This window comes from Dipodomys ordii, unplaced genomic scaffold (genome assembly GCF_000151885.1).
Source record: "Dipodomys ordii isolate 6190 unplaced genomic scaffold, Dord_2.0 Scaffold180, whole genome shotgun sequence".
NCBI lineage: Eukaryota > Metazoa > Chordata > Mammalia > Rodentia > Heteromyidae > Dipodomys > Dipodomys ordii.
The window spans coordinates 938,911-951,676 of NW_012267396.1; the positions used below are offsets into that span (position 1 = coordinate 938,911).

Genomic DNA, 12,766 nt, shown 5'->3' on the forward strand with positions numbered 1-12,766 from the left:
CTGGGCGCTGCTGCCTCTAAGCTTTTTTTTTTTTTGCTCAAGGCCAGCACTCTGCCACTTGAGCCACAGCGCCACTTCTGGTTTCCACTTCTGGTTTCCTGGTGGTTACTTGGAGAGAAGAGTCTTACGAACCTTCCTGGACTAGCTGACTTCCAATCATGATCCTCAGATCTCGGCCTCCTGAATAGTTAGGATTACAGGAATGTTTGAGATGACAAAGTTTAAAAATACAGTCTGGGACTGGGAAGGTGGCTTAGTGGTAGAGTGTTTGGCCCAGCATGCATGAAGCCCTGGGTTCGATTCCTCAGTACCACATACACAGAAAAATCCTGAAATGTTAGACAGGCGCCAGTGGCTCACTCCTCTAATCCTAGCTACTCAGGAGGATGAGATCTGAGACTCGAGGTTCAAAGCCAGCCCGGGCAGGAAACTCCATGAGACTCTTTATCTCCAATAAACCACTAGAAAATGGGAAGTGGCACTGTGGCTCAAGTAGTAGAGCGCTAGCCTTGAGCTGAAGAGCTGAGAGACAGCACCCAGGCCCAGAGTTCAAGCCCCACAACTGACAAAAAAATAATAATAGAAAACAAATACCAACCAAATAGACCTTTGGAATCCACATTTATTCAGGAAAGTGAGGACCATGCCACCCTGGGAACCCCAGGGTTCCAAATGGCCATCTCCTTACCGAGATTTGGTTAGTGGGTGTTTTGTTTTGACGCAGGATTTGAATTCCAGACCTTATGCTCTTGACCAGCTTGCTTGCTCCCAGCTGGTGCTCTATCACTTAGGCAACACCTGCAGCCTTACTTTTTGTTGGTTAATTGGCCATAAGAGTTTCAAGGACTTTCCTGCCCTGGCTGGCTTTAAACCATGATCCTCAGATCTCAGCCTCCTCAGTTGCTGGGATTACAGACATGAGCCAGTGCTTCTGGCTTGTGTGGTGTCTTTGTATCAGCATATGCCAGGTAACACATGTTCTTTTCTGTTTCTTTGTATTGTGTCATCCTAGAAGGTGTGTGAAGTAGTATTTTGTTGCGGTTTGATTTGTTTCCCAAATGATTAATGATGTCCAGTATCTTGTGCATCTGTGGGTCTTCTTTAAGGAAATGACTATTGAAGTCTGTTACCCAGTTTAAATTTCTGTTGTTGAGTTGTCAAGAGTTCTCTATAAGGGTGCTGGGAAGGTGGCTCAGTGGTAGAGTGCTTGCCTCACATGCATAGGCCCTGGAAAAAGCTGGAAAAGCAGAAAAAGCTGGAAGTGGCGCTGTGGTTCAAGTGGTAGAGTGCTAACCTTGAGCTGAAGAGCTGAGGGACAGCGCCCATGCCCATGACTGACCAAAAACAAAACAAACACTCTATAAGCTGAATACTGTAATCTTAGCTACTCAAGGGGCTGAGATCTGAGGGTCTTGGTTCAAAGCCAGCCCAGGCAGGAAAGTCTGTGAGACTCTTATCTGCAATAAACCACCAGAAAACCAGAAGTGGTGCACTAGCCTTGAGCTGAAGAGCTCAAGGACAATGCCCAAATCCCAAATTCAAGCCCCATCTTTGACGGGAAAAAAAAAAAAAAAAAAAAAGCTCAGGGACATCACCCAGGCTGTAAGTTCAAGCCCCACAACCACCACCACCAACAACAAAAGAAATCTTTTTTTTTTTTTTTTTGTCGGTCATGGGGCTTGAAGCTCTTCAACTCAAGACAAGTGCTCTACCACTTGAGCCACAGCGCCACCTCCAGTTTTCTGGTGGTTCATTGGTGATAAGAGTCTCATGGACTTTCCTGCCTGGGCTGGCTTTGAACCCTGATCCTCAGATCTCAGCCTCCTGAGTAGCTAGGATGACAGGCAGGAGTCACCAGCACCCCGGCTTAACAAAAGAATTCTTTATATAAGGTGAAGACACAGGTGCTGGTGGCTCACGCCTGTCATCCCAGCTATTCAAGAGGCTGAGATCTGAGGATCACGGTTCAAAGCCAACCTTGGCAGGAAATTCTATGAGCTTCTTCAGTGAACCACTGGAAGTGGTGCTGTGGCTCAAGTGGTAGAGCAGCAGCCTTGAACACAAAAGCACAAGGCACCGAGACCTTGAGCTCAAGCCCCAGGACCAGCAGAAAACATAAACTGGCTTCCTGCATATTAGCCCCGCCCCTCTGCCTTCCTTCCTTCCTGTCCTTCCTCTGGGGGGGGGGTCCTGATGTCTCCTTCCCTGCTCCCCATCCCTTTTCCCAGCTGGAGTCCCTGGTTCACCCCTTGACCCACCCAGCCCCCCCCCAGCTGATGCGAGGCCACACCGGCCAGGAGGCTCCCCCAGCCTCACCCCTACCCCACAGGGAGCCCCAGGAATGGGCAGAAGAAGGGTGCGGGGCCTTCACATGGTCCACGACGTGCCCCACATCCCATCTCTGGGCTCCTAGTGGAAGACAGCTTCTTCACCTGTGCACGGTGAATGCAATAAATTCGAGAATGTTCTTAACCCACCTTGGCCTAATGTAATTCATGTTCATAGACCATAATTCTATGTACGAATCTCCAGGGGAGACAGGCTTGCAGAGGGGCTGGGTGTGGTGGAACATGCCTGTAAGCCCAGCTACTCAGGAGGTGGATGAAGGAGGATCCTGTGGGTTTCATGGCTTGGAAAAGTCAGGACAGCTCCCCTCCCCCCTCTCCTCCCACCTTGCAAAAAAAATTCACCTGATAATCCTAGCTACTATCTAAGGTTGAGATTGAGAGGATCATAGTTTGGGACAAAAAGAACAAAAAAGTGAGCAAGACTCCATATCAACCAGTAAGATGAGGATAGTAGTGTATGTCTGTAATCATAGCTATGAGGGAAGAATGAACAGTGGGATTGCAGTCTGAGGCCAGCCATGAGCACCTACCTGAAAAGTGGGATTGCAGTCTGAGGCCAGCCATGAGCACCTAACCTGAAAAGCAGGACCAAGAGGCATATGGCTCCACTTTGAATACCAACCCCAGTATTAACAAAACAAGTAAGTTGGGCATGGTGGTGTATGCCTATAATACCAGCAATATCGCATCAACAGGAGGATCAAGGGCTGAGTTTGGCCTGGGCAAAAAGCCTGAGACCCTATTTCAACAATGACCTAAAGGCCAGGGACGGTGGCTCAGTGGTAGAGTGCTTGCCTGGCACATAGGAAGCCCTGGGTTCGATTCCTCAGCACCACATACACAGAAAAAGCCAGCAGTGACACTGTGGCTCAGGTGGTAGAGCGCTTGCCTTGAGCTGGAGAGGCTCAGGGACAGCGCCCAGGCCCAGAGTTCAAGCCCCCGCACTCCCATCCCATCCCCAGCCCACGGCTCTGCCCCCAGTGGGCCCTGTGGCTTGGGGAACGGGTGGGGCCCGGGCTGCTGGTTCTGTGCAACTTCCTGACTGCGAGCAAACACTCAGCTCTTCCCGCTTCTCTTTTCCCCCAGTGCGGGCCCCTGAGCACTTGGCACGGAGCCCTGGACCCCACAGCCCAGCCTTCAGAGGACGCCATGCACTGGACACTCCTTTTCCTCGCAGCCGGTGAGTCCCACGGTTCCCCCATCCTTGCCTCTGACACCCCCAACCCCAACAGCTGCTGCCCCTCCCGTGAGGCTTTTAGAGGAGGTCGTATATTCCTGTCCTGACGGCCTGCCATCCTGTCCCCTCTGCCTCTGGCCTCACTGGAACTGCAGGCTTGAATCACGGTACTCGGCTTTAATGGTTGAGATGAAGTTATTGGAGAATGTATTTGGCCCAGGCTGGCCTCCAACTGAAATCCTCTGTGTTTCCCTCTGCCAAGGACTTGGGACTAAAGATGTGAGCTACCCTGCCCCGCCCTTCTTCTTGACTTTTTAAATGGAGAAGAATATTTCATTCGTTCATTCATTTCATTCATTCAATCATTTACGGCTGTGCTGGGGTTGGAGCCCGGGATTTCTCATCTGTTAGGCAAGCCCTCCACTGCGGAGCCCCACACCAGCCTCGTGGACTGTGTCTGAACAATCCATGTCTCCTGAGCCCTCAGCACGCAGAGTGCAGCTCCCACACACACCCCGCTTCCAGGAAGCCCTCGGCCTTTCCACGCCCCAACTCTCCTTGTCTCCTCCAACATGGAGTACGCAAGATGGGTAGAAGAGTTGCTTCTTCATCCAGTGCCCCTTCAACAGTGCTTCCCATGCGTCTCCCCACCCCCCATCACGGCAGTGAGGATTTAGAGCAAAGCCAGGCCCAGAGAGGGTGACCAACTTGCCTGGGGCCACACAGCTGGCTGGGCCTGTGGGCCAACCCCCCCTCCCTTCCACCGCGCAGGCGCCCTGGCCATCCCCGCCCCGTCCATCCTGCTGCTGCCCCCCTACCCGAGCAGCCTGGACGACCCCATCCACATCTCCTGCATGGCACCCCAGCACTTCGTGGGGGCCAACTTCACGCTGTACCAGAGGGAGCGGGTGATCCAGGTGCTGCGGGCCCCCGCCGACCAGCCGGGGGTCACCTTCAACGTGAGCGGGGGCCCCGAAGACCCTGGGGGTGCCTTCCGCTGCCAGTACGGGGTCATGGGGGAGGACGATGAACCCCAGCTGTCCGACCTCAGCCAGCCCGTGCACGTGTCGTTCCCAGGTAAGCGCACCCCGCTCCCAGCCCCCCAACACCCCCGGGGCCCTCGGCCTCCTGTCCCTCTGCCAGGTGAAGCGCGAAGGATTGGCAAGGAAAGGGTGCTATGTCCAGGGTGAACTCGGGCGAGCAGCGCGAGCCCTTAGGAGATGACATTTGGGAACAGATTGGAAAGAAACGGCGCACGGTGGTGCCCCCCTGTCATCCCAGCGGCGGAAGCAGAAGAGCTGAGCTGGACGCCAGCCTAGACTATCCCATAGGGAGACTCTGACTCAAGCCTGTACCCCTAAAATAAATAAGTGTAGAAGAGCAAAGAGTTGGGGACCCGGGCAGTGCCAAGGCCCGGGGGCTGGAGCCCGTCTCCAGTGGTTGAGGAAATGGAGGAGCCCTGATGGCTGGAGGTTGAAGGTCCTCCAGGGCTGGAGTCTATAAACAAGGAGGAAGGTGTGGGTGATGCGGGGCAGGGGGTGAGGAGGCCCAGGCGGGGGCCGGGGAAGGACGTCAGCTGCGCAGCCGGGTGAGCTGGCAGCCATGCTGACCACCTGAAGGTGCCCACACCTCAGGATGACAGAGTCCCTGTGTCCTCCTCCGCTCCCCTGTCAAAGGCTCCTTTCTCTCTCCTTGGTTCTGTGGTCTGGGAGAGGGGTGTGGTCACCCCTCCCACTCCAGATGCATGAATGGACAAGGCCCCGAAGTCGGGAGACCCAGCAGCGCTGGCCCCTGCCGCTCCCCAGGGGCTCTGACCTTGCCTGGGTCAGAGCATCCTCTCTTGGGCTCACAGCGTAGCCACACGCCCATCTCTGAACCAATCATAATGCTGAGGGGGAGGGAATATGCAAATGAACGAGTTACAAAGTTTGCTAAATTCTCTGGTCCAACTTTCTAAAGTCCCCCAGAAACTCTCTTATTGGCTCAGAGCACAGTCACATTCCTATCCTAGAACCAATAGCAATGGTGAAGGGGAGGGAATATGATAATGAGTGCTAAGTTCCCCCAGAGACTCTCTCATTGGCTTATAACAATGCGTCAGACCCATCTCTGAGCCAATCACAATGGCCAAGGGGAGGGAATATGCTAATGAGCCAGTTCTAAGGCTGGCTAATTTTCCCCAGAGATTCATTGGCCCAGAGCACAGGCACATGTCTATCCTAGAGCCAATCACAATGACCAGGGGAGGGGCTATGCTAATGATCACTTTTAAAAGTCGGCTGAGTTCCCTGCTCCAGCTGCACTCAGGGCAGGTGGGGCGGGAGGGGACGGATGACAGGCATCCCACCCTTTGCTATGGCCTACTCACATCCTCTCCCTCACCCCTGTTTTCTTCTAGTGCCCACCTGGATCCTGGCACTCTCCCTGAGTCTTACCGGAGCCCTTCTCCTCCTCGCAGCGCTGGTGGCCATAGCTGTGGCCATCAGGAAAGGTAACGCGCATGCGCATAGCGAGGGTGGCCTGCTTCCGGGCAGGTGCGGCCACGCCTGGCTTTGCACGCCCAGCTCTGTTGAAATGTAGTGCACACGCTAAGGCATACCATTCAGTTCGTGCCCACTATAAGCACAGGGGCAGAGAGTTCTTACGCCAAAGCTGAGCAGAGAAGCCGGTGCCGCAGGCTCCCGCCTGGCATCCCAGCCACTCAGGAGGCTGAGATCTGAGGATCGCAGTTCAAAGCCAGCCCGGGCAGGAAAGTCCATGAGACTCTGAATGCGGGGCATGGTGCTTCATGCCTGAAATCCCACATCCCACTCTACTTACTGGAAAGTAGAGATATGGAACATCCTTGTTCAAGACCAGCCAGGGCAAAAAGGTAATGGGATTCCCATCTCAATGAACCAGCTGGGTATGGTGAGGTACACCTGTAATGCCAGCCTAGCACTCAGGGCATAGAGGCTGAACTACACAGAGAGAGATAGGAGAGACAGAGAGGCGCTGTTAATTGTAGCCCTCATAGTGAATGACAGATTGTCTAGAGGAGGTAGGGCTGGCTGCAGGGTACTTGGGTGGTGCTGGGATTTGAACTCAGGGCCTCAAGCTTCTAGGCAATGGCTATACCATTCAAGCCGTGCCCCCTTACAAAGGGAGCTGTGTGGCTTTCTTGCTTAAGAAACTTGTTGGGGGCTGGGAAGGTGGCTCAGTGGTAGAGCACTTGCCTTGCATGCATGTGGCCATGGGTTCGATTCCTCAGCACCACATTAGCAAAAAGAAAAAGGCTGGAAGTGGCGCTGTGGCTCAAGTGGTAGAGCGCTAGTCTTGAGCTGAAGAGCTGAGGGACAGCGCCCAGGCCCAGAGTTCAGGCCCCATGACCGGACCCCCCCCCCAAAAAAAAACTTGTTGGGTACAACCAGAATGAAAAAAAAAAATCTAACCAATCCTGATCTCTTTCTGATTGCAGTGAAAGTGAAAAACTTGCAGAAGCAAAGGTGAGGGGGATCGCATGCTTTCCCTGCCTGGGGGTCTGCCTACCCCTCGGGAGACGGACGGACAGGTGCCATATATTAAGCACCTACTGTGTGCTGGCTTCTGTCACCCTCCCAGCCGCCTTGGAAGCAGGCCCAACAAACAGACCATTTTACAGATGGCACCCCTGAGGCTCAGTGCTCAGGCACGCTAGCGAGGGCCAGGCAGTGTGGTGGGTGGCCTGGGATGATGAACTTGCTTTGCTCCGGGGGAAGCAAGTGTCTTGTGAGGAAAGTCTACGGGGTTGGAGATTAAAGGCTCATTTTTGGGGGGCGGGGAGGGCATTCTGGTTAGAGGATCAGGATGTTCTAGAACAACTGGGCCACCTTTGCCCTGTCTCCGTCTGCAGGGAGCGAGAATCCTGCTGGGCCCAGGTGAATTTCTCCACCACAGGTGGGTGCTTCCACTCCAGGGTGTGTGTGTGTGTGTGTGTGTGTGTGTGTGTGACTGAAAGTCTCTTTTCCATCAATGCTGGGGCCTTTCACTGGCTTTCCCCCACACACACCTGCACCATCACCTAGAACCGTCTTTCTCCCTCTAGCCTCCATCTGTAGGTCACTTCTTCCAGGAAGTCCTCCCTGATTTCCCCAGCGGGGGAGGGTGTATGTGGGGGAACCTATACACGACCCTGGCACCCTGTCCCTGTGCGTACCCCTCGGTGGAAGCACAATGCAGTGATCCCTTGTGGCTTTGAGCTTCCTTCATTGATCCCCAGCGGGAGCGCCATTGCTGTTCCATTGCTGTCCACAGGGTGTAGTTCTGATGGTGGCCACCAGGGGGCGACCCAATCACGCTGCTCTGCTTTTTCTATTTTCTGCCTGACCCAGGGCTTGAACTCAGGGCCCGGGCACTGTCCCTGCACTTTTTTTTTTTTTTTTACTCAAAGTTGGTGCTCTACCACTCGAACCACAGCTCTGCTTCTGGCTTTTTGGTGGTTCATTGGAGATAAAGAATCCCACAGACTTTCCTGCCCTTGGCTAGCTTTGAACCCTGATCCTCAGATCTCAGCCTCCTGAGTAGCTGGGGTGACAGGCAGGGGAGGGTTCCCCAAGATAGCCCTGTCCCCTGAGCCCGTGACAGCAGTCCCCAACCCCAGCTTTTCTCTGTGTTTCAGACATGTCGTTCGACAACGCTCTCTTCTCCATCTCCACGGTGAGTAGCCTCCACCCCAGGCCCCCATCACGTGCTGCTGATCTGAGCTGGGGCACAGTATGGTGGGTAGGGGCTACCTTCCAGGATGCAAATTGCTTGCTTCAGAGCTCAGGGGAAAGCCCTGGAATCTGGGAAGCAGGAGAAATTTCCTAGAAACCCGGGGTTTGAGACTGAACCCCAGAACTGGCTCTGAAAGTTCCGGATGATTAAGAGAAGCAGCGTCGTCACTGGGCGCTGCTGTGACAGTGGATTGTTTGGACATCCACGGCCCGTGCCTCTCAGAAAGGTGACACAGGACTTGGAGTAGCCTGGAGGCCATTTTGGGAGTTCCCCTTCATCGAGATCTGTGACAGTCTCATGCAGTCTGGTCCTTTCCTGGCCCTGAGATGAATTTTTTTTCTTTTTCTTTTTGTTGGTCGTGGGTCTTGAACTCTGGGCTTGGGTGGTGTCCTTGTGCTCTTCAGCTCAAGGCAAGCGCCACAGTGCCACTTCTGGTTTTCTAGTGGTTTATTGGAGATAAGAGTCTCACAGACTTTCCTGCTCGGGCTGGCTTTGAACCATGATCCTCAGATCTCAGCCTCCTGAGTAGCTAGGAGCTGGCGCCCTGAACTCTATGAATCAGTCAGTGTCTCCCCATGAAGAGGGGTCCCCACTCAGCGGGGCAGGGGGGAGCAGGCCTAGAGTTCACATACCAAGTGACTCACGGATTCCCAGGGGAACACACAACTGCTACACAAGTTTAATTTTACCCAAGTGGTGGACTGGAGCCAGGTGTTCACCTCTGCCCTCTGGTGGCCGCTGTGGGAAGTATACACTGTGTTCGGCTAGAGCCCCCACCTATCCTGGGGACCCATGTCCAGGTGACTGACACCCTCCAGTGCTGGTGGCTGGCAGGCGCCTCACAGCACACCAAGCAGCAGAAGTGGCGGGAGACACCAAACAGCTTCAGATCCCGGTGATGGGAATGGAGGACTGGTTTTTTGAATGGCTGAGCCAGTCAAGCCATGTGGGAATACTGGGAAAGGCATTTTTTAGAAATGCCCATGACCCACCATACCCACTTCCCAAAAGCAGAGCGAGACCCCAGCCTGGAGTTCCTGGGAACAGCCAGGAGGGAGGGAAGAGGTTTTAATGCATGCCTGTTTACACACCCTGAGGCCTGAGCTCTGAGAACAAATCTGAGAACAAATCTGAGAAAGTGCTTGTGTCCAAATCCCCTTTCTTTTTGAAGACTGTGTAATATTCCACTGCATCAAAGGACCAAATTTCATTGACACCGGTGTGGATGGACAGCCAATGGGGCTACCTCCATCTTTTCTACCTTTTGGCTGATATGAATATAGATGTGCAAATATCTGAGTTTTTGCTTTCAATTTTAGTTTAGTTTTTTTCTTCCCATCCTTTCTAGTACTGGGAAATGAAGCCAGGTTCTCAGAAGGCTGAGCAAGCACTCTTTCATTGCATAACACTCTGGTCTCTGCTTTTATTTTCTTTTCCCCTTTCTGTGTGTGTATGTGTGTGTGCTGATACTACGGCTTGAACTCAAGGCCTGGGCACTGTCCCTGAGCTTTTGTGCTCAAGGCTGGTGCTCTACCACATGAACCACAGCTCCACTTCTGGCTTTCTTTTTTGGTGCTTAACTGGAGATGAAAATCTCATGAGCTGCCAGGCGCTGGTGGCTCACGCCTGTAATCCTAGCTACTCAGGAGGCTGAGATCTGAGGATCGCGGTTCAAAGCTAGCCCGGGCAGGAGAGACCGTGAGACTCCTATCTCCAATAAACCACCAGAAAACTGGAAGTGGCGCTGTAGCTCAAGTGGTAGAGCGTTCGCCTTGAGCTGAAGAGCTGAGGGACAGCGCCCAGGCCCAGAGTTCAAGCCCCACGACCGACAAAAAAAAAAACAAAAACAAAAAAAAAGAAAATCTCATGAGGTTTTCTTCCCCGGGCTGGCTTGGAACTGCGATCCTCAGATCCCAGCCTTCCTGAGTCGCTAGGATGACAGGCGTGAGCCACCAGTGGCTGGCTTTTGAGTTTCTTTTTGAATGTTTACAAATCCACTTCCAGCTTTTACTTTCTGACTTGGAAGATTTGCTAGGCAACTTTCCACTACTTTGGGGGTAGGGTTACCTCGTTTTATAAAGGGGAGTTGTTGAGTCTGGATCTAGGCTCTATGCAATGGGGTCACCCAATGAAAGAGGGGGGCCACTCTGAGTGAACCCCAGAAATTCTAGCATTTGGCCTGAAGGAGAGACAGCCAGTGACATACCCATCATTTCTATATTGCTTCAAACCTCATAATGGCTCTAGCAGGGTCGCCTAGGGTTTGGTGGAACCCTGGGGACTCCTGGGGCCCCTGGGATGTCTGAGGTTCAAGTGACAGATGCCCAGGGGTAATAGTAGCAGTTTTCAATTTCCTGAAGGGGAAACGGAGCCAGGTGCTCAGTTTGGCTCCCACCTGTCATCCTAGCTACTCAGGAAGCTGAGATCTGAGGATCATGGTTCAAAGCCAGCCAGGACAGGAAAGTCCATGAGACTCTCGTATCTCCAACAAACTACCAAAAAAGCTGGAGGTGGAGCTGTGGCTCAAGTGGTGGAGTGCCAGCCTTGAGCCCAAAAGAACAAGGACAGGGTCCGGCATGCAAGCCCCCATACTGACAAAAAGGGAAACAGACATTCAACCAATCTCAAACTGCTCAGAAGAGATGTTCCTGGAATTTAAAACCCGGTCTTCTGTTTCCCCCAGCTCAGCAGGCAGGGAGGGGGGAGGAGAAACCTCACACTCAGGATGGAGTGGTGCGATGACAGTCCAGCAGACTGGAAATGTGGGGAGACCCTAGCTTCTGATACCCCAAGTCACCCGATTCTTTCTTTTCTTCCATGGATGAAGAAAATGACCTCAGAAGATCCAGGAGCCATCTTGGATGCTCACCCTGACAACTCTGGACCCCGAAAGAGACCTACCTCTACATCCTCCTCACCAGAGCCCCCCGAATTCAGCACTTTCCGGGTGTGCCCGTGAGAATGGGGGGGCAGCTCTTTTCTTCCAGTTGCCCAGGCCAGCCTTCTGGAGCAGGACTTGGGGGGACAAGGGGCCTGCAGCTGCTGCTTACTCAGGAAATTGAACGGGAGCTATGAAAGGAGTCCCCTAGCCTCAGGACCTTCCCAAAGATGGCAGAGAGGAAGCCCCCTAGGCTCGGAGGGTTGGAGGGTGGCAGAAAGCAAGGCCCCCTGGAATCACATCATGATGCTTCTGCCTCTCCAGCCCTCAGTTTCTCCATTCCTACTTGCAGGTGGTCAGGTGATGTGACTCTTCAGGACTGGGTTTTGTGGGCGTTCTGTGTGTCCACCCCGCCAGCATCTCTAAGTTATTAATTACATCACGTGACACAGTGTCCCTCAAGGCCTCTGTGGGGTGTGATTTTCAAGCTCTGGCCGTCTGGGGTCCAGCTGACAGACCTCGTCCCCTCATAGGAGGTGCCCATCCCTGGGGACGGGGCTGGGGGGCGCAGGAAGCCTTTGAGGGTCCAGAGAAGGGAGGCGATGCTACTCAGGGGGTCTCTCTGCATGGTGAGGGACCGAAGTTAGAATGACGAGGGCGTGGGGATGGAGGAAAATGTTGGGGGTCACATGAGGGGGTTCAGGTAAAGGGAAGAGCTATAGAAAATGGGAACTGGGTATGAACCCCATGCGGTGGGCTGGGAAATAGCTGAGGGGGTCGTAGCAATTGTTGGAATCAGCCCCATGGGAAGCAGAGAGGGGAGATTGGGGGGAAACCCCAGATAGCGTTGGAAGAATGACCCGGGACAAGTAGAACGCAAAGGCACACGCCCAAGGGGCGGGGCCGAGGCGGGGCGTGTCCCCGGCCAATGGCCACGCCCCCGTAGGATCAGCCTCCCAATCCCCTCCCTCAAAGCCTGTACCAATACGAAGGCAGCAGGGCTGGCGTGGGGGCGGGGCCTTACGGCCATTGGCCACGCCCCCAGCAGGCTGCTTCACAAAGCCGGGCGGGGCCAAGGGGCGGAGCCCACCCTCGGGCGGGTCCGGGGAGTGGGGTTGCCCACAGCCTTGGATACGTCTCAGGCAGGGAAGCCGCTTGACAAAGCGCGGCCCCCTCTGCGCTGGGCGGAGCTTAGGGAGGGGTGGATGGCGTCCGCGAGGCGCACGCTAGGCCTCAGCCCTTCCGGAACCCCCGCTCTGTTTTCTAAAGCGTGGCCATTCGCGCGACGCCGGCATGGGGGCGGAGTCCAGACTTGGAGGGTGTGTCCTTTAACCAATTCCCGCCCCGTGACGCAGGCGGCGCCTAGCCCACTCGGAGCAACCTCCGGGTCTTACCCAGCGCGGGCGTTCGCGCTCGGCGTCCGGATGGGGGCGGGGCCCAGGACCCCCCCCTAGGAGGCGTGGCGCGCGGCCTTAGCAACGCCCCCTGACGCACGCTCCACCCCCGACGTCCCAGCGCCGCGGAGCCACCTCACAAAGCGGCGACCTTTCGCGCCGGCCCCGCCCCCTGGGCGCCCTCTCTCTCTCCCGGCGCCCACGTCCGCCAGCAGGGGCCGCTGCGCCACCGGGC

The 12,766-nt window shown here is 54.6% G+C and overlaps 1 protein-coding gene across 1 annotated transcript; it reads left to right on the forward strand.

Moving 5' to 3' along the window:
- Nucleotides 1-3,450: 3,450 nt before the first annotated feature.
- LOC105999093 (chromosome unknown open reading frame, human C19orf38) lies at nucleotides 3,451-11,591 on the forward strand. The gene is made up of 7 exons (XM_013033994.1): nucleotides 3,451-3,528; nucleotides 4,297-4,602; nucleotides 5,924-6,016; nucleotides 6,983-7,010; nucleotides 7,397-7,440; nucleotides 8,162-8,199; nucleotides 11,087-11,591. The coding sequence occupies exons 1-7, from the start codon at nucleotides 3,498-3,500 to the stop codon at nucleotides 11,216-11,218; spliced, it is 672 nt and encodes a 223-aa protein (XP_012889448.1). The 5' UTR covers nucleotides 3,451-3,497; the 3' UTR covers nucleotides 11,219-11,591.
- Nucleotides 11,592-12,766: the final 1,175 nt, after the last annotated feature.